Source organism: Aspergillus pseudotamarii (genome assembly GCF_009193445.1).
Source record: "Aspergillus pseudotamarii strain CBS 117625 unplaced genomic scaffold BDV38scaffold_10, whole genome shotgun sequence".
Lineage (NCBI taxonomy): Eukaryota > Fungi > Ascomycota > Eurotiomycetes > Eurotiales > Aspergillaceae > Aspergillus > Aspergillus pseudotamarii.
The window spans coordinates 606,401-625,591 of NW_022475024.1; the positions used below are offsets into that span (position 1 = coordinate 606,401).

The 19,191-nt window shown below is 47.2% G+C and overlaps 8 protein-coding genes across 8 annotated transcripts; 5 read left to right on the forward strand and 3 right to left on the reverse strand.

Moving 5' to 3' along the window:
- Positions 1-1,074: 1,074 nt before the first annotated feature.
- Positions 1,075-2,214, forward strand: BDV38DRAFT_279858 (elongation of very long chain fatty acids protein; the record flags this gene model as incomplete). The annotated part of the gene is made up of 2 exons (XM_032059139.1): positions 1,075-1,803; positions 1,861-2,214. The coding sequence occupies 2 exons, from the start codon at positions 1,075-1,077 to the stop codon at positions 2,212-2,214; spliced, it is 1,083 nt and encodes a 360-aa protein (XP_031916944.1).
- A 457-nt stretch (positions 2,215-2,671) lies between these two features.
- Positions 2,672-3,751, reverse strand: BDV38DRAFT_279859 (male sterility protein-domain-containing protein; the record flags this gene model as incomplete). The annotated part of the gene is made up of 1 exon (XM_032059140.1): positions 2,672-3,751. One exon carries the CDS (start codon positions 3,749-3,751, stop codon positions 2,672-2,674), a length of 1,080 nt encoding a protein of 359 aa, XP_031916945.1.
- A 1,112-nt stretch (positions 3,752-4,863) lies between these two features.
- On the forward strand, positions 4,864-6,724 carry BDV38DRAFT_268981 (major facilitator superfamily domain-containing protein; the record flags this gene model as incomplete). The annotated part of the gene is made up of 4 exons (XM_032056879.1): positions 4,864-5,124; positions 5,181-5,256; positions 5,307-5,617; positions 5,675-6,724. 4 exons carry the CDS (start codon positions 4,864-4,866, stop codon positions 6,722-6,724), a joined length of 1,698 nt encoding a protein of 565 aa, XP_031916946.1.
- An 877-nt stretch (positions 6,725-7,601) lies between these two features.
- BDV38DRAFT_268982 (acyl-CoA desaturase) lies at positions 7,602-8,814 on the forward strand (the record flags this gene model as incomplete). The annotated part of the gene is made up of 6 exons (XM_032056880.1): positions 7,602-7,658; positions 7,764-7,836; positions 7,906-8,054; positions 8,166-8,263; positions 8,329-8,330; positions 8,420-8,814. The coding sequence occupies 6 exons, from the start codon at positions 7,602-7,604 to the stop codon at positions 8,812-8,814; spliced, it is 774 nt and encodes a 257-aa protein (XP_031916947.1).
- Positions 8,815-9,546: 732 nt separating this feature from the next.
- BDV38DRAFT_289934 (GMC family oxidoreductase) lies at positions 9,547-11,499 on the forward strand (the record flags this gene model as incomplete). The annotated part of the gene is made up of 3 exons (XM_032061369.1): positions 9,547-9,848; positions 10,005-11,383; positions 11,444-11,499. 3 exons carry the CDS (start codon positions 9,547-9,549, stop codon positions 11,497-11,499), a joined length of 1,737 nt encoding a protein of 578 aa, XP_031916948.1.
- A 266-nt stretch (positions 11,500-11,765) lies between these two features.
- Positions 11,766-13,368, reverse strand: BDV38DRAFT_279862 (ankyrin repeat domain-containing protein; the record flags this gene model as incomplete). Its single annotated transcript, XM_032059141.1, has 2 exons — positions 11,766-12,664; positions 12,735-13,368. 2 exons carry the CDS (start codon positions 13,366-13,368, stop codon positions 11,766-11,768), a joined length of 1,533 nt encoding a protein of 510 aa, XP_031916949.1.
- A 1,455-nt stretch (positions 13,369-14,823) lies between these two features.
- BDV38DRAFT_239586 (putative catechol dioxygenase) lies at positions 14,824-16,467 on the reverse strand. The gene is made up of 2 exons (XM_032053777.1): positions 15,873-16,467; positions 14,824-15,807 (listed from the first exon to the last, which is right to left on the reverse strand). The coding sequence occupies exons 1-2, from the start codon at positions 16,121-16,123 to the stop codon at positions 15,120-15,122; spliced, it is 939 nt and encodes a 312-aa protein (XP_031916950.1). The 5' UTR covers positions 16,124-16,467; the 3' UTR covers positions 14,824-15,119.
- Positions 16,468-18,469: 2,002 nt separating this feature from the next.
- BDV38DRAFT_10939 (uncharacterized protein) lies at positions 18,470-19,149 on the forward strand. Its single transcript, XM_032050951.1, has one exon. The coding sequence runs from the start codon at positions 18,667-18,669 to the stop codon at positions 19,075-19,077; it is 411 nt and encodes a 136-aa protein (XP_031916951.1). The 5' UTR covers positions 18,470-18,666; the 3' UTR covers positions 19,078-19,149.
- Positions 19,150-19,191: the final 42 nt, after the last annotated feature.

The following is a 19,191-nucleotide window of genomic DNA, read 5'->3' on the forward strand; positions in this document are numbered from 1 at the left end:
GTTCTCAGTGTAAATCCAAATATTGCCTCATCTGCCAACCTCGAACAAAGAGGCCTACACTACACGTTGGTAAACTACGGGTACTGGTCGTCGATAAAATGGCGGGACCTAATAGATAGATCTGATTGGCTATATAACACTGCGTTGCTGCGGGTAAACTTGGTAAAATTAATTCTGGGTTGACAGTAAGATAGATTGAATCCGCTTGAGTCTTGACCCACTATTATATGTACCGTCTTCACAACTTCTACATCCTTTCATGATACGAGAATGAGATGCGGTAGTGGCTTTTTTCTTCATACGGCAATGTGGTGTAGCACAGCTCTTGCAGTTGGGGGCCGTGGAAGGGCTCTCTGCAGGGCATAAATGCTACTACTTGCTGCTTTCTTGCTTCTCAGATCATAGCCGAGTTCTCCCGGACATCTGTTTCTGAGTCTCAGAGATATTATACATATTATATCTAAATCAAAATGTACACCGCTTTCTCTTTACTTTCCGTTATCTTCAAGTTCTAGAAGAAGAGTAGAGCCTCACCATCACACCCTGGTCGTGTGACAGTATGAGGTTTGCACGTAAGACTGGGCCGTCAGTTGGATCGGAGTCGACATTTTTAAGACGTCGAAGTGTTGCATGAACCTGACTAGTGTATACTCCATATGAGATGGCTTTGTGATCTGCCGTATGAGTAAATCCGTTATATGCATGTGGACCCGTTTGTAAAATAGTATTTCTGTGAAGAATTCCTAATGGGGATTCCATGCAAGAGTGCAAGGGGCCCAAAAGAGTGTCTGGAGGGTATCTCCTTGCTTTCAAGGAGGGAGACCTGAGAACAAAGCATTCATTCCGATCGGTCGGTAGTATTACCTCAATAATATTCTATAAGTATAGCAAGATGAAACTTTCTCATCATAATTGGAGTAGCAGAGTTTCATTTCATATGCATGCTGGTATTGCTATTCCGTATCTACTTTTCAAGGAGGTGCCGGCCGCTTGCGATTGAGATTTAGTGGGTTCATTCCATTCGTAATGCTCCCTCGAACTACGGTACAGTGAGTACTTCAAGCAATACTAGCGATGTCGGGCGCCCTATCTGTTCACCTGGGACTCCCTGAGGCTCAGATCTTTCGCTTCCCTCCCGAGCCGCATCCGCCTCTTATCAGGCCTGCATCACGAACGGGATTTTCTTGGGACCGCCCTGTCGATATACCTTCCACTGTCTACAGCTTCAGTCTTGACGCTAGACTCCCCATATTTACGGCATGCGTCTATATTGCTGTCGTCTGTGTTTTCAACCATCTCAATAAGAGAAGACAATATCGTCCATGGCCTATAACTCGCACGGCATCTTTTACCTACTTCGCTTTCGCACACAACCTTTTGCTTAGCCTCTTTTCCGCTTGGGTATTTTTGGGAGTATGTCGGACCATCATATCCTCTGTCCCATCTCAACCTAGTGCACCCTATCACATCGTGGAGACCTTCTGCAGATTCGACCTGTCTGAATACAGTACATCACGCAATACCTTACTACCTCTGACTATCCACGATGATGGTTTTTCAGGGGCCTCCCAGGCCAAGTCCCTGTGGGAGAGCGGTATGGATTACTATACATGGATGTTCTATATATCAAAATACTATGAGATCATGGATACCCTGCTCTTGTTGGTGAAGGGAAAAAAGGTTTCTTTCCTACAGATGTATCACCATGCGGGTGCCATTATCTGTACATGGGTGGGCTTTTTGTACAGGACTCCCCAAGGCGTTGTGGGTGTCTCTCTAAACACAGGAATTCACACCTTGATGGTAAGGAATAACTCTAGGGAATTCATTTAGACAGGCACTAACTTAGGATCTGCACAGTATCTCTATTACTCGCTGACGACACTCAAGATAAAAGTACCTGTTTTTATGAAGCGTACCCTCACGCGACTACAAATCGCCCAGTTCGTCCTGGGTGGACTGGCTTCATGGTTGTATGTCTTCATCTCGTATGACAGTCCCATGGATACATCTTTGGTCCCGACCGAAGACAAGTCAGACAACCAGACATATATTAAGCGCGGGGGAGAGTCCAACGTGATCTTTTGCATGAACAATAGTGGCCAGGTATTTGCATTGATGTTGACGACCGTATACCTCATCCCTTTGACTCAACTCTTTCTCCGATTCTTTGGCCAGACTTACAAGTTGGAAACAAAGAAGAAAGCACTATAGAGGTGCCTTATCCAATGCCGATACTTTAGCTGATAAAATATATTCTCTCTTACCTTTTTAAGCAGATGCGCATAAACACATTGCGACATTCGGCTGGATTCATTCGCTATGAATCATTAAGATTCTTCGCTGGTGTAAATACAACGATGGTTGTACGGTTGTACTTCGAATGCTAGTTGGCAGGATATACTCGGTCTGGTGAGGAAGAAATATTAGGAAGAAGAAAGAAGTCCACATTCCGTTGGTTTATAGGTATTTGTTTACTATTTTGTGAAGAGGAACTATTCCTAGGAGTTACTTATTCACAGTCTATTGGCGCCCACGAATACTGATCGAAGGGCGATTTCCCGAGAAACATTATGAGAATGATATCAAATAAACCCAAAAAGGTGACCTGGTTCCTTTAGTAAAAGCAATGTCCTCGGGCTCAAACTGTAAAGAAATGAAAACACTCCGCTCAGCGACACAAATATCGCAATAACCACGCTGGAAAGATAGTTCGCCTTGCAAATAATCCGATGAGGAAGCGAATGTGCTCTCGCCTGGATATCAACTCGTACGACTTCCCCGTGGTATTCCTGAACAGAACCACATCATCCCGTTCATCTGGAGTAAGTCTCTGCAAGAGTTTCGTGGTCTTCTCCTCTGTGAAGAGGAAGGCAGTGCCCGGAATAACATAGAGTCGCAGCACAGGGTGCAAATCCGGTGAATGCCAATCAACAGTCGATGACCAAATTATCCGCGGCTCCCATGGTAGTCTTCGTAGCTTCATCGCGGCGCCCCAGAAGTCCATGAAGCTAAGGCGGCCGCGTTCGCTTCCCACAGCATGGATGCAACCGGTGGTATCAAAGGCCACATGGGCTATCATTCGATCAACAACAACATCTACTGGAACCTCGTCAATAGTCGCTTCGGTTTCTGGTTTTGAACACCGTGTAGGTACCACGACAGTAAAGACAGGGGATGCAACTATTGCAGTCGCAAGAGCTGTTGATGGTGTTGACAAGGGAACACTATATCCCGGGTATGGATATCTCTCTGCTGGTCCAATCACGGAAGGGCGGAGTACTAACACCTTGGATGCCCAACCCTTTTCGATGAAGAGATTCAGGATCAATCTTTCTGCGAGGTGTTTTCCATACGCATAAGGCCAGGGAAAATCATGGAGTTCATACTCAGTCGAGGAGCCAGTCTTCTGGATTTCATCACGGGCATCCTGTGCACTGAGAAGGCTGTCATCCAACAAACTTCCCTCGCCCAGGAGTGGGTAAATCTCTTCATTTATCTCTGTCTGTGGCTTGCCGGAAAGCTTGTAGAGATGTGTGTTGGCGAAGGCTGTGGATACATAAACAAATCGATCGAGGTTGGTAAAACCTAGAGCCATCTGAGCTAGGGATTCGCTTGGTAGGACGATATGGTCAAACACCTGTCCAAGTGAATAGGTTAAATTGATCGTGGAGGCCGCATGGATAATTATATTCACTTCCTTCTGCAGCCCAGCGATGATCTCCTGTGAAAGTCCAAGATTCGCCTTCATGATGTCGCCATCTAAGACGGTTATAGACGCCTGATTCAGCAACCAGTGGGAATCCGACTCAGGCAGGTTTCTCTGCCATTTTTTGATCAGCTGGCTTTATGGCTCAGTCTCATCAGTTCAAGTAGATCAAGAAAGGTAATAAGATGAGAATCTGTCTAACCTTTCCCCTCTTCGGCAAAGTATAAAAATGCGCTTAGGACGAGCTTTCGAAGCTAACCGATGGGTGATCGCGGTTCCCAAGAATCCGGAGGCTCCCGTAATGAGAATAGACTTTTCGGAATAATAATCCCACATTATTGTATATCGGGGACACTGATCAATAAGGCGTATCTGGTGTTGTGCTGCTCTCCATATCGTCAGCTTATGTGTCTGGAACAAGAATCTGGCCAGAACACACTTACACTTCCCAACCACGGAACTTTACAGGGTACTGATAGGTTCGATAAATCCCAGTCGTGAATATTCCAGCTTATGATTGATAGCTAAGCAGTGATATGTAAATGATAAGTATCAGAGACCAAGACTAGTAAAGTGAGAGAGGTCACGTCTCAGCTGTATGGGTCATAAATACTCCGGGATATTCAAGGAATCATCGCAGGAACAATAATCTAGTAACGCCACTGTATCGTAAGGTAATACTCCCTAGCATACGTTAGTCCACCTAGATAAGTACATAAACCACAAGGTGGGTCATATTATTTTATTAGCATTTTTATAGATCGTCGGAAGATGTATGCATGTAAAGCAAGGGGCTTTTGATGCCTCCACATAACGTGTTAAGAACAGAACAAGGTTTCTTTCCTGGTCTTGATGGCTAGGTTGTATTCGCCTGACTTTCTGTTTTTCCTTTTCCTTTTTTTCTTTTTTTTTTTTTTTTTTTTTTTTTTTTTTTTTTTTGTTTTTTTTTTTTTTTTTTTTTTTTTTTTTTTTTTTTTTTTTTTGTACCTGAGGAATATTACACTACTCCACATTCTAATCACCCAGCGACAAAAATACAAAGGCAGACGAAGAGTGAAAACCGAGAAATCTCAAGAGAGGACGGCGAATGAACTCTTTTGACCACATGGACTGTCTTCTTGGGACAAGAAACAATTCAAGTCTAATCATATACGATGACAGTGACAGATACCATATCATCGTTCGAAGCCGGTCCTTCAAAGCCCTCGACGACTCAAACGCAGTACACTCAATCAACCCCTCACATTGACCATGGAACGTTTACTCGTCCGACCGGTGACGAGCGTGACAATGGCGCCCATGGAAGCAAGCTTCAATTCTGGATTGATCGTAAAGTCACATTAGCCTTCTTCCCACTGTGCCTATTGACTTTGATGGTAGCGCTCGAAGCTGCCTCACTCTCTATTGCACTTCCAGTAAGATTCGTTCTGGATTTAGAGAAACTATTGGCAGTATGGGCTAAGATATAAAGGTCGTGACTGAAGATTTAGGTGGCTCGGCCATTGAGGCTTTCTGGAGCGGAACCTCATTTGTCTTGTGTTCTGCGTGTACATCTAACCAACAACGACTATCAAAAGAAAACGCTAACAGTCTACAGGTTGTCAGCTGATTTTTACATCACTATCAAGTGCATTTGGTCGCCAACTTTTGATTATCATTGCAGTCATCTTTTTCCTCGTGGGGACTATTGTGTCTGGCGTGGCGATAAACTTCACCCAGATGTTAGTGGGCCGCTCCATTCAGGGTACCGGTGGGGGTGGCATTATTGCCCTTAGTGAGGTATCTGTCGCCGACATGATTCCGTTCCGATTGCGAGGTGCGTATTGGGGTGTTCTGGGGTCGATGTGGAGCGTCGGATCTGTTATCGGGCCTATAATGGGAGGTGGTTTCTCAACGAATTCGGACTGGGTGAGTCGAAGAGCGTCACCCTCCGCTGACAGACTATTTCTGATTCTAATTACACAGAGATGGATCTTCTATATCAATATTCCAGCTGCAACTCTTTCGATCCCTCTAATACTTATATACTTGAAAATCAAGACCAAGAAGACAGCCAGGCGGGAGAAGCTCAGGAATTTTGACACAGTCGGATTAGTCCTTTTCGTATGCAGCACTGCATCCTTCCTGGTGGCTCTCAGCTGGGGCGGAGTGATGTATGCATGGCATTCTTGGAGGGTGCTAGTACCCTTGATCATTGGGACTATCGGCATGATTGGGGTGATGGTCTACGAGACCCATATCCCCAAAGACCCGATTTTGCAAATCTCAGGGATCGACAACCACTCTTTATTAATCAGTTATATTGGCACAGTGTTACAAGGGCTTACGCTTTGGTGTATCCTGTATTATCTCCCTCTCTATGGGGAAGCAGTACACGGCTTCAAGCCCCTCTCAGCTGGAGTCGCAGCTCTACCACTTGCATTTGCCATTGCTCCGAGCGCCTGCGTGTCAGGAATTGCTGCGGTGGTCACAGGGCGCTACCGGATGATCATCTGGATCGGTTGGGCTGTCGCTACCCTAGGCTTCGGTATACTCTGCTACTTTGATCGGACAACGAAGGGGGCTATTTGGATCGCTCTTATTGCAATCCCAGGCTTAGGCCTGGGTGCACTTGTGACAAGTATTGCGTATGCCATTCAGGCTTGCTCGGAGACTCGCCATTTAGCCACTGCGACTGCACTCTTTAGCTTCTTTCGTGCATTTGGGCAGTCGCTCGGTGTGGCCATTGGCGGCGTGATCTTTCAAAATCGCATGGAGGCAAACTTGCAAAGGTACCCAGCCTTGGCACCGATGGCAAAGAAGATAAGCCACAATGCTGTCGCTATGGTGGGAGAGATGCAGACCGCACCACCATCGCAGAACAAGGATGATCTCCGCCAAGCGTATACCGACAGTCTACGGGCTGTCTGGGTTTTTTGCTGCATTTGTACAGCAGTTGGGGGTATTGTGAGTCTCTTCACGAAGGAGTACAGTATAGATCAAAATCATGACACGGACCAAGAGCTTGAAAGGTAACGTGTATGGTCTAGGCTTTCGCTTTCCTGCATGGGGCAGGATGCGTGCGAGTTGGACTCTTTTAAATTGTACCACCGGCAAAATCTCTTTTCAGATTTTGATCTTTATCGTTAACTGAGAAATATGTAATCCACCGTGTATACCTGACTTGTTTTCATTATTACTGTGGCAAGGAACTACATAGTTCATTCTGCCAGTTGATCCATATACATTCTTCATCTATATAGAATTGTGGGCGATTTGATGTGAGACCTCTTTGGGTCAACTAGTTCTCGTATAAAATCAGTTGATAGAGTAGAATACGCTATACTGGATCTCAGCACAGGAAGTCCAAGGATTCCCATTTGAGGGACTAACTTCTCCATAACAATGAGCCCCTTCCTTCCATGATATAATGAGATCTCGTTGATGTGTTTGGAGAATCAAGCGTCATTCATTGGTCATAGCTATCCTTTACATATTTACTGTATCATAATCAGGTTTTCCAATGAACTCACGGCTGCAGCTGCGCCTTCTAACGATATGGCTTATAGCACGTCACCTCTCTGGTATGCTAGTTACATATTTGCAGATCCTCCCCCCCCCTGATTTCAATATACTTGCTACATACCGGACCGTTCGAAACAAATGCAAGGGGCACTTTACTTCTTCTCGCCCCTTACTGACAGACAATGTTGCTATTATGAAGGATCTGTTCAAGGTTCAGCCTCCTGCGCGACGGTTTAGCTTATTGACGGCTACTTTAAACTGAATATTACACTAGCGCATTTGATCTTATGCTAGTGCGATTGCATAGAGCCGGACGAAACAACGTATAATTGGTACAAGCATGTAAATTGGCGGGATGTGGTCCTCACAATCTTAGTCCCATTTCTGCATGCATCCAAGCGGCGTTTGGATTCCCTTGCAGTGGAAAACAGCTACCTTATCATTGGTTTATTACTTTGTTACCGGACTCGGTATTACTGCAGGGAGGTAGCCCCAACCTTCAGCATACAGGGAGACATATGGTGAACATGCAATTTTAGGATATCACTAGCTGTGGTCCCATACGTCCCACCGAGCCTCGAACTACCTCAAACTATTTCTTGCCTTGGGTGGGGCAGGCGCGGGTGAGGGCTCTATCAGATGATGGGCTCGCAATCATCGCGCTCACCATCGATACACCGACACCAATTTAGATCCGTACTCGGTCAACAAGGGCCTTCTGTATTCACACATGGGGTGGTTAATCATGAAGCAGAATCCAAAATGCATTGGCCGGATTGACAACAGCGACTTGAATGAGGATCCCATCGCGGTCTGGCAGCATCAAAATTATCTGCTCGTTGTGATCTGCATGGCATGATTATTGCCTACTCTACTCAGTGGTTTGTTATGGAGCGACTGGGCAGGTGGCTTCATCTATGCTGGGATCCCGCGGGTGGCCTTTGTCCATCAGGCTACGTTTTGCGTCAACTTGCTGGCCTATTGGCTGGGTGACCAACCATTTAATGCCAGCAAATCCTCGCAGGACCATTTCTCAGCGATCCTTCTTGCGTTAGGAGAGGGCTACCACAACTTTCACCATGGACTTCCTTTCTGACTACCAAAATGCGGCGAAGTGGTAGCAATACAATCGGACAAAATGGGTCATCCGCATCTGGGAATACCTTGGTCTGGCCTACGATGTTAAACAATTCCATCCTGATGAAGTTTGTAAGCGGCGGATCCAACAAAACCGTGCTATCTTGGCAGAGGACGCGAGCCAGCTGGATTGGGGCGTACCGCATAGCCGGTTGCCAATTCCTGAATGGGAGGAGTACGTAGAGCAAGCTGAAACGAGTGGACGATGTCTAATCGCCATTGCGGGAATAGTCCACGACGTGACCGACTTTAGCAAAAGCCACCCAGATGGCTTGTTGATGCTCAAGTCCGTTATCGGAAAGGATGCAACGGCTGCATTCAATGGAGGCGTCTACACTCATTCGGAGGTAGCTCATAACTTGCTTGCTACAATGCGAGTAGCATCTGTACGAGGTGGGTATGAGATTGAAATCTGGAAGCATGAACACAGCGATGCGGAAGAATCATCTCCCACGTACCAGTAATTTTAAAATAAACCCCCAACAAAGTCTATACATACAGAACTACCAGATAAGCAAAGGTGGATACTGGTCAAATGATTACGGAGTTCTACTCTTCAGTACTATAAATAGTGACAAATGGCAGAGTTCCCCGTTTGAAGTACGCCATATGAACTGTGTATAGGACTTCCTCAGAATTCTTGCCAAGGTGACATGTCATTTATTGGCGTTCTACCTAAGTTAAGGGGACTGGCTCACCTATCTTCATGGCTTATTTCGGCAATCGATAACTTACTGTTGGTGTAAAGTATAAGAGGTGTAAGAAATAGAACATGGCAGCTTTTCCCACCCGAGTCCCAAGGCTTTAATGTGTCGCAAGGGATATTACGTTTGGGAAGTAAACACCAGCCAGCCCCTTTAACGGAGCCATCCTATAATTCTGTTCTGCCCTAAGTGTGGTGTGGATTTGACAAAACAATTAGATTCCTTCTGATGATGGCGAGCTCATTCTAACAGTTCTATGTGACCTTTTGACCACCGACGCTTCTGTTGTTCACAAAGCAGAACCGGACTCATTGGTCTCGAATTATCCTAGTGCTCATAACGATGATCTTACTCAGCCATCAAGCCCTTCTATGTGCATTCTTGATTCTCAGTCTTCCCCTCTCATGGGTAGCCTCATATGGCCTCCTGCAACCAGCACTGAACCTGCTTAAATCCACTTTACCGACATTGAAAGGGAGGCTTGGTACTCTGATGAGTGCTGTCGGAGTGGAATCGACTTATGATTATGTGATTGTCGGCGGCGGAACAGCAGGCAACACCATTGGCAGTCGCCTGGCCGAAGCAGGATTGTCTGTCGCTATAATTGAAGCCGGTTCATTTTATGAAATCGAGTCCCCAACAAGGTCTACCGTTCCGGCTGGATATAATCTTCTTGTTGGGTCAGACCCGGAAAATGTCAATGTCCCAGTGGATTGGGGGATCGTCACGGTCCCCCAAGCGGGCGCTAACGGTCGTAGACTACTCTATGCACAGGGGAGCTGCTTTGGTGGGTCGTACGTTTCCCTATACATACTCACAGTTCTTGGGGGCGGGGGAGCGACAAATCATCTGATATCTGAATAGGTCAGCTCTTAATGCCACGGTATACCAGACATGGGATTCAATCCCCATTCTATCGGCGCTTGTTTCCCGCTAACATTACGAACCAGAGGAACAACCGGTTCTTATGATCAATGGGCCACCCTGGTGGAAGACGATAGTTATAAATGGGATAATATTCTTCCATTTTTCAAGAAATCGGTGCAGTTTACGCCCCCTGGCACATCGAAACGCTTCCAGAATGCGACGACTCTATTCCGTCCAGAAGCGTTCGAAAAGGACAGCACAGGCCCCATTCAAGTGTCTTATACCAACTATGTATCGCCATTCGCAACATGGATGAAGGCTGGTATGGAAGCAGTGGGCACTCCTGTGACGGAGGATTTCAGCAGCGGCCACCTTCTCGGAACGCAGTACAATCCATCTACTATCAACCCAATCGACGAGACCCGCAGTAGCTCGGACATGTTCCTTAGCAGTCTACCTATCACGAGCAAACTGCACATTTACCCCGACACACTTGTCAAGAAAATTGCCTTCGACGGGAACAAGCGGGCCACCGGTATTGATGTGGAAACAGCCGGGCAAGAATACCATCTCCGGGCTGCACGAGAAGTGATCGTATGTGCGGGCGCTTTCCATTCCCCGCAAATCCTTATGGTATCAGGTATTGGGCCTGAAAATACTCTCAACTCACTAAACATACCCATTCTCGCTGATCTTCCTGGGGTCGGGCAGAATATGTGGGACCATCCGTTCTTTGCCCCATCACATCGAGTGAGTCTGGAGACAGAGACCCGGATGGCCAATGATAAACTCTACTATCTTGAACAGGGAGTCGAATACGCGATAGCACATGAAGGGTCATGGACTAACGCCCAAGAGTTGTTGGGATGGGAAAGGATTCCATATTCCCATCGCTTGAGATTGTCTCAGAGCACAATTGACGATCTTTCACGATTTCCCAATGATTGGCCTGAGGTGGAGTTTCTTCCGGCAAACGGATTCGTCGGTAATTTTAGTGACCTGATGGGTCAACAACCAGCCGACGAATATCAGTATGCGTCCATTCTCGGTGTCCTGGTCTCGCCGACCTCGCGCGGAAATGTGACCATTCGCAGTAACTCCACATCCGAACTGCCTATCGTGAGCCCCAACTGGCTGACCACAAAGACCGACATGGAAGTTGCAGTGGCATTGTACCGGCGGTTGAGAGAGATTTGGCAGAGTGGGCCACTTCAATCGATAAGCGTTGGGAACCTATCATATCCACTGCATCAGGACCAATCGGATGAGGAAATTATCCAGTACATAAGAGACTCTTTGATGCCACTGTGGCATCCAGCCTGCACCTGTAAGATGGGTGTACGTAGTGACCCAATGGCTGTTGTTGATAGTCACGCCCGTGTCTATGGAGTTGACCGGCTTCGAGTGGTCGATGCCAGCGCTTTTCCTCTGTTGCCGCCTGGACATCCCCAGAGTACAGTTTGTATGCTTGTTCCCTACACTTGTATCCATGAAGTGAACCCCCTACTAACATTATGCTCAGATATGCTGGCTGAGAAAATCGCTCATAGTATAATAAGCCATCTGGAAGAGAAATAAGCAAACCTCTCCTAATTGAATACTGGTACCAAGATATCTATGAATGTGTCATTAGTCATACGAAGTAGCTGGTTTATACCAATAAGACCAGAACAACTAGGAATAAAGATGAACTATCCCAGTTCAAGACAACAGGCCTGTCCATCCATTTTATCATATCACAGGAGCTTAACCGTTCCCTTACAGTAGTGCAAAGCCCAAACCCTTCGAGTTGGCGACTCACAGAACGCGTCCTACCCAGAGCCATCTTAACACCATACACTCAGTCAAAATGGATGACAGGAGACCATTTTTCTCTGCTCCATATCCTTGGTCTCATCGTTCCAGTCGGACCATTCAATCTCATCCTGGACGTCTTCGCCAAGTAACAGTCTGACCACATACTCGTGACCATTTTCATTTGCCCATTCCAAAGGAGACAAGCCATCGAAATCATGAAGATAAGCTGCATTCATGCCACGAAGTATTTTGACGAGCGGCGTATGCCCGTTTCCTGCAGCCCAGAACAGTGCGGTTTTGCCACCTCCGTCTCGGCAGTTGATGTCTGCGCCTTTTTCCATCAGCAACTTCGCTATATCAATATAGCCAAAGCGGGAGGCGCATATCAGGGGGGTTCGGATATTTGCATCTTCAACATTTACATTCGCGCCATTTGCTAGAAGGACTTTTGTTGTCTCCAGGGAGCCATTTCCTGCGGCGACTACAAGTGGCGTCCAGCCATTTTCGTCCTGAGACTCTATGTTTGCCCCATGCTCAAGCAGTAATTGGACCCTATTTGGATGGCCCGCAGCGGTGGCTAGCAAAAGTGGTGTCCGGCGCTGATTATCTTCGGAGTGGATATTGCAGTTCCTCTGGGCCAGGAGTTTCATAACATCCATGTGCTCTATCTTATGATCTTGGGCCCCCGACTTCGTTGTCGGTGCAACATTGTTGCCAGCTGCTAATGCGAAGGGAGTTCGCCCACGTATATCTCTTACGTCCACTTCAGCTCCCTTGTCAAGAAGCAACCGGGCAACACCCAACCGCCCGTCTCTGGCTGCCAATGAAAGTGCAGTTTGGTCGTCTTTGTTCCTCGCTTCAATATCAGCACCCTTCCGGCAAAGCAGCTCCGCAACACGTTCATGGCCCCTCAGCTGCCATGTGAAGTGGCGTCTGGCGACCCCATCTCCGATTCAACGGTGAGCAAAGGAGTGAGCCATTGTCATCCCGCGTGTTCCACGCGTTAGCATTGGCACCGCGCTCCAACAACAATCTCACCACCTCAAGGTGACCGTACCAAGCCGCCCAGCAGAGCGGCGTTACTCCACACTCAGTGCAGGTACATTCAATATCAGCCCCATTATCAAGTAAGAACGCAGCAATTGCATGATGACCTCGTGCAGCAGCACTCAAGAGGGCCGTCATACCCATATCATTGTCCCTGGCATGGAGATCGGCATCCTTATTCACAAGAAGCTTCACGACACCCTCCTGGCCTCCTTCCACGGCCCATAACAGCGGTGTTCGTCCGAGCTCCGCATCCTTTTCTTCAATGTTTGCGCCTTGTTCGAGTAGCATTCTCACTACTGACTCTCGTCCGTACATGGCCGCTAGCAAGAGTGGTGTGAAAGTTGGCTCGGGGCATTCGAACTCGGTACAAGATTTGACATGGACTAATAGTTTTACGACCGCGTCATGGCCATTTCGGGCTGCAAGCTGTAGGGGCGTATGGCATTCTTCATTTGTACAGTCGATATCTGGGTTGGTGGTCTCAATTAGATGTTTCAGTGCATATACGTCTCCGCACTTTGCGAGGTCGAAGATGGGATTGTAGAATTCTTCGTCATCGGAACAATGTATAGTAGTTGAAGAAGAAGTGCATCTAGTCATGCTTAGAAACTACCAATAAGTTGTTGGCCCTGCGAAGTTGGTTTGAGATAGCGGTGGGTAAACTTTATTTTTGCGTTTCAGAGTTTGATAGAGATGTTCGTGTCTGAATTGCTTGTAGAGCATCTAAGGGTGTTTAACCAGTCGAATAAATATCATCAAACTAGCTGTCTCCTGTAGGCATCTATCTGTAGCAGCCTGAGACAACATTTGAACCGACATTCCATTGATGCAACTCTATCCGACAGTCATTCTTGTGCAGAGACATCCTTACCAAATGCGGTAAGACTGTGCAGATGAAGTTCATGGAGCATTCCTAGAGGTAGGCTTCGGACCTTCGCTGCCTTGTCAATACAACTCATCGCAGTTCTTCTTGGTTAGGAATAGCCTCTCATATTCTGGATTTTCCGTTCTTCCAATGTACGTTGTACTTCTGCAGCATAAGTCTTCCAGAAATTAGGGTCTAAATATTTATCCGTCGTTAACTAATAATTACATATAGTACATGCTTATACCGATATTAATGGAAACATCCTACAATGATCCTCACTGTAAATACTAGACAACCCTCAAACCATCCTCGAAACCAATGATTCCTCGATGATGCTCCCCAACCCAAAGCCCCATACCTCCTAGTAAAAGAGATCATCACGAACACAGCTCGACCCACCACTCTAGTCTAGAACACAGGAAACAACAGCGAAACCTCAGAATCCATTGCACGTTCAACTTCCACGATGAATCACATTCACTTCCTACCGATCGAACCATCACTGAAGTGCGGGAAACCAGAGCGATTCGGATTTCACGCGCGTGAGGAACTTAGGGCACGAATCGTGCCACATTTCGAATATCCGGCTGAAAATAGTTTTGCCGATATGGCTATATATATCCCGCAGGACTGCAGATGATAGGAAGATTAGGGCATAGTTTAACTTGTTTAAGTATAGTATACTATACTAATCAATGGAACTAGCCATGGACCTAAAATATGGTTTATTTGTACTTCATGTCATGGTTTCTCCTGTGGGGTACTCTTGAAGGGGGTAGGATGGAGGTAGTACTGAGGTTTATTAGGTTTTCTGTGCTTCCGGAATGTCTACTGTTGTTTAGTTGTTGATTTATACGTGGGCTGCCACTATGGCAAGCTGTTCGACTGTGTCATCGTTTTGAAGTTCTTCGAGATGTGGTTTCTGGGAGGTCTTGCGATGCCTCGAGATTCTTTGCACGAGCTTATCACCGTGAAGGATCCCATCTCCCTGGCAGATGATTCTAGATAGATGATTGTTTTTTTTTCATCTTTTCTTTGTCTCTTGGCTCGTTCAGTTATATCAAGTGAACCCCCCTCGAAGGAATCCAAGCGGTTCGTCAGCACTACCATGGACCGATATCCACGATACGGAAAGGTTGAACCAAGAGTTCTACGTGCCATTTCGGAGATATTTGCAGGAAGAATCATTTTGAAGATGCAATGCAATTGAACAAGGATATATATAAGAATCCCCTTATATACAATGATCACCGTAAAGGCCCGAGCAAAGCTCATGGGGGAAATTTTTCTTCTAAACGTCCTCATCCTCCACTACCGACATAACCCCTAGCGACGCCGGCGTCACCCGTTAAGCAACATCCGAATATAAGTCATGCATCACTTGCCCATCTGTAGAACACTGAAAACTCGCTGAAGTTCCAAATATAAAAGAAAATGCTGTACTATACATCAAAATCATTAAAAGACGATCCGGTGGAGCTGTTTACAGCTTGCCCTGGCTCTTGTTGAAGCGCTCGAAGGAGGACACAGGGGGCGCGGAGTTGGGGTTGGGGTGGTGCTTCTTGAGGGCCAGTGTGACATTGTACTCAAGGTCGAGGTCGGCCTTGGGGTCGTCGGTCTTGGGCTTGAAGTCCACGACAAGGTCATCCTTGACGGCGAAGACGGAGTCGATGTCAAGATGAGGGTCATCGCTGGGGTAGATCTGGTTGATGACGGTGGCGTAGTCGGGGTGGGTGATCATGAGATGGATGTGAGCGGGACGCATGGGGGAGCGGTCCATAAGGTTGAGGAGCACACCAGCGGGGCCGTCGGTGGGGAGAGAGTAAGGGGTGGGGTGGTAGCAGTACCACCAGAACTCGCCCTTCTCGTTGGAGCGGAACTTGCCGCGCAGGTTGTTCTCGGTCTGGTTGGGGTCCTGGAAGTCGTACTGGCCGTTGGCGGAGGCTTGCCAGATGTCGAGGACGGCACCCTCGATGGGCTTGCCGGTCTCCATGTCCTTGAGGACACCGTGCATGAAGGTGACCTTGCCGTTAGGGTTGGGATCCTGGATGATGCTGTCGCCGAGCTCGCGGAAGGGAGCATTGGGAGACCAGAAGGGGCCGAGGATGACGTTGGAGGTGGGGGAGACACCGTCTTCGGTGACGATCTTGTTGGCGATCTCATCGACAAGGCTGATTAAATGTCGTTAGTTTGGTTTGTACGATGTTGGGAGATGACCATGTGGTTGTGGACTTACGATTCCAGGCCGATCACATCGCAGATACGGTGGCACTCGTTCCGGATGGGAGTGCTGATCTTGCCGATGGAGTTGATGAACTCGACACCCAGCATCCATTCGGCGGGGGTGAGCTCGACCTCACGGGCGAAATCGTGGATGTGCTTAATGAGGGCGCCCAGGAGCACACGAGTGCGCTCGGGGGTCTTGGGTCCCATGGAGTTGATCACATAGGGAGTGAAGTTGGGGTCGAACTGGCGAGTGGAAGACATTGTGTAGGATGTGTAGGTAGATAGATGTCAAGAAGACAGTTCAGAGGGGAGTTGCGAGGAAGGTGGACTGGATGAATGAAAGAGCGAACATAGCGAGGACGTCGAGGGTCTATATACACGAACTCAGGCAAGTCTGGATAGTTAGGGATGCCGACGGCAAATTTTGTCGGCTCCTCATCCCTGTGGGGGGTTGGCAACGGTGTTGGACCACAACATCCCGTGGAGAGGTGCCGACGGGATTGGTTCGTTGATGGTCTGATGTCCTTCATTTTGGCAACTGACAAAGTTTAACAGCCGAATGGCGGCAGGTACGTAAACACTAGTAGTAGTAGTAGTAGTAGTAGTAGTAGTAGTAGTAGTAGTAGTAGTAGTGTTGCTTGGGTCAACTGGATCGCTGGGACCCCGTCGATATCAGAAATTGTTCGTGAAACGGAGTTCGCTGGGGGCGGCAGGCGCCGGGCTAGAATTTACCCGCGGGTAAGTCCTCTCGCTACCCCGGGATTCGCCCCCGGGCCTTTGGATTTCTTTCTCGAAGAAATCATTGGTTCGTCGCCTTTGCCGATCCGAGCATCCGACCCACGACCCGGCACGTGCCAGCCGTGATCTGAGAAACGCGGGGTCGCGTCCCTTCATGATCATTCCTGGCCTTGTTCTCCCGGAAGAACTAGTTTCCGAGATGACAAACGCACTGCTCCGGGAAGGCGGTGGATTTAGCAGAGTTTCGCTTCCGGACCTTCTGCCGGCCCGAGGACCCTGATTGTCAAGTCTCTGGAACGGTTGGACATCTTCAATTCTCATTCTAATTGATTGGTTATACTAGTAAAGTTTATGGCCACTGTCCCATAGATTTTAAAACTTTCTATATTTCTACAGTTCCAAACTCAGTGGCGGACAAACAAAAGTCCTCATGGGCAACCATCATAGCGCCACCTGTAGGGCCACAGTAGCTCTCATGAGCGGCTCATTCAATTTCCCCCAGGCGTCGGGGCGGAAGCGAGTGGATTCTCTCTTTATGGTTTCTTTTGTCGCACATGATTGGTACTGAGAATCTCTTCAATCCCAAGGCTGTGTTCAATTGGTTCACACCGTCTTTTGATCGATCATCTAACCGGAGGTTCCGGAGTTGTCGCATATCGACATCGCCATTTCACGACGGTTGCCGTTCAGACCTACTCTGCACATCGAAGTCTATGACGCTCAGTGATGTCTTGTCAACTATATCCCTAGTAGCATCGAGGAAGTAGAACTCTGTCGATTAATATGAAGGAAAATTCAAGCCTTGTGGAAGACATTTTAAGATCCGATCTGCTCCTGACATTGACTCGTTACGGAATATATATCTTTCGCATATAGTAGGTGACCTGTTTACTACCACCTAGTCGTGATGTTAAAGAGCTCTCTATCGCGCAATTCAAATTATAGACACCACTATGCGTAAAAAAAGCTATATTCTATTAAGGATTTTAATGAGTTAGATCATTCTTTTTAGTATAGCAAATCATAAATTTGCTGTACTCCGTATATGTATATACATCTCAAGTAGGAAGGCGGTATGCGGAGTGATGAACTTTCATTGATGAACATGCGGCAGATACCGACCGCCCGGGCGATGGGGTCTGTTTTCCTGTCTGGGTCTAGCGCGCCCAATCGGGTATAGCGGCTTCTGTGTCCTCCAACGCCGTTATGATGATATTGTTATAACTTGAGCAAGTCAAGAAACTGATCTCCAAATTACTACGAATAGTTGAAGGTGGCACGAAAAACATAAAAGCTATCTACCATAGCAGCCTCGAATCCTTTAGAAGCCCTTCACCGTGCTCATCCCCCTCTCTTTGTCCAATCTTCACTACGAAATATTGTGTTGCGCGATAGAAAGATCATAACCTCATGAGTAGGAAATGATTCTATAAGGATTATGTTACCTACTAAGACAACAGGAACCATGTCAAATAATGTATGCTCTATACTTCTTACCCATGAAGCTTTGCTTGGAGGGTGCCTGTTTATGTGGAGGCCTGACTTGCCTGTCCCTTTCGTCGCACTTCAGGTATCTATAAAAGACCCTTATAGAAGCCAACATTGATGAAATTTTCTCCCAGTGACGCGTAGTACGTGATGTGATTGTCATACCACGTAAAGTTTGAACAGGTTGTCGTTTTATGTCTTATTATTATTAATTTTCTTTTACATCAGTTGAGTTTCATCGGGAAATCTTCAAATGACACATCGCTATCTCTAGCTGCTCTCCATATTATCTCCCATGGCACCAGGCTACCTGCATGGCGGTCAAGAGATCTTATATTTGGATGGAGCAGATAGAGGGAGTGTTGTGCTGTCTTTGTCATACTGTGCTTATCGACGCGAATCACTCCAGCGGGTGGCATCAGAGGCCATGGTACATGACAGCACGGCTGAATTTGATCCATACCCTATCTCGGATCAAGCATGTTGAATCAGCTCAGGCACAGCTTGGTCACTTCATGGATATGCTCGAATTATGCGGCTATAATAATGCGGGCGAATAGATAGGCATCCCGGCCTTGATGCTTCGTATAAACAAGGGCCAGGAATGCTATGATTTCGTGAAATGGTGGCATACGGTCTGTGGATCGTACGGCGATAATGTGCCTCTTCCAAGCTCTCTGGGGTTTAACTTTACGAACGCTGATGCTTTCGAACGCCTTGATCTGTTAAGTGACCGTTTTTCCAATTCCAACTATATCGTCGACTTAACCCTCCTGAAAGTCAAACTATTATTAGGCTTAAGGAGGCTGGACCAAGTGGCTTTGGCGTTTGGAGCTACATTCCCTCGTGAGATCCTTGATATGATTCTGTCATACGTACCTCTGAGTTCCGTCGTTGCCGGAAATTGCAGTGCCTTGAATGATGGAGCGCTCCAGAAGCTGATTCACGAGTTAGAGGAGCAAGTCGACGTTTTGCTTAGGGAAGTCTAGAAGAGGGATCGTATTTTTTGGTGGAAGCTTGCGTCCTGAACTTCTGTTCTAGATGCATGGTATAGCGAGCTCCCGACTTCACGGCATGTGATCGATACGGTGGCCCTATCTCTG

Coding starts and splice junctions, on each gene's coding strand:
- BDV38DRAFT_10939 (XM_032050951.1), top strand. CDS start 18,667: ATGCTTCGTATAAACAAGGGCCAGGAATGCTATGATTTCGTGAAATGG.
- BDV38DRAFT_239586 (XM_032053777.1), bottom strand. CDS start 16,123: ATGTCTTCCACTCGCCAGTTCGACCCCAACTTCACTCCCTATGTGATC. Junction 15,808..15,872: donor GATGTGATCGGCCTGGAATC/GTAAGTCCACAA, acceptor ACATTTAATCAG/CCTTGTCGATGAGATCGCCA.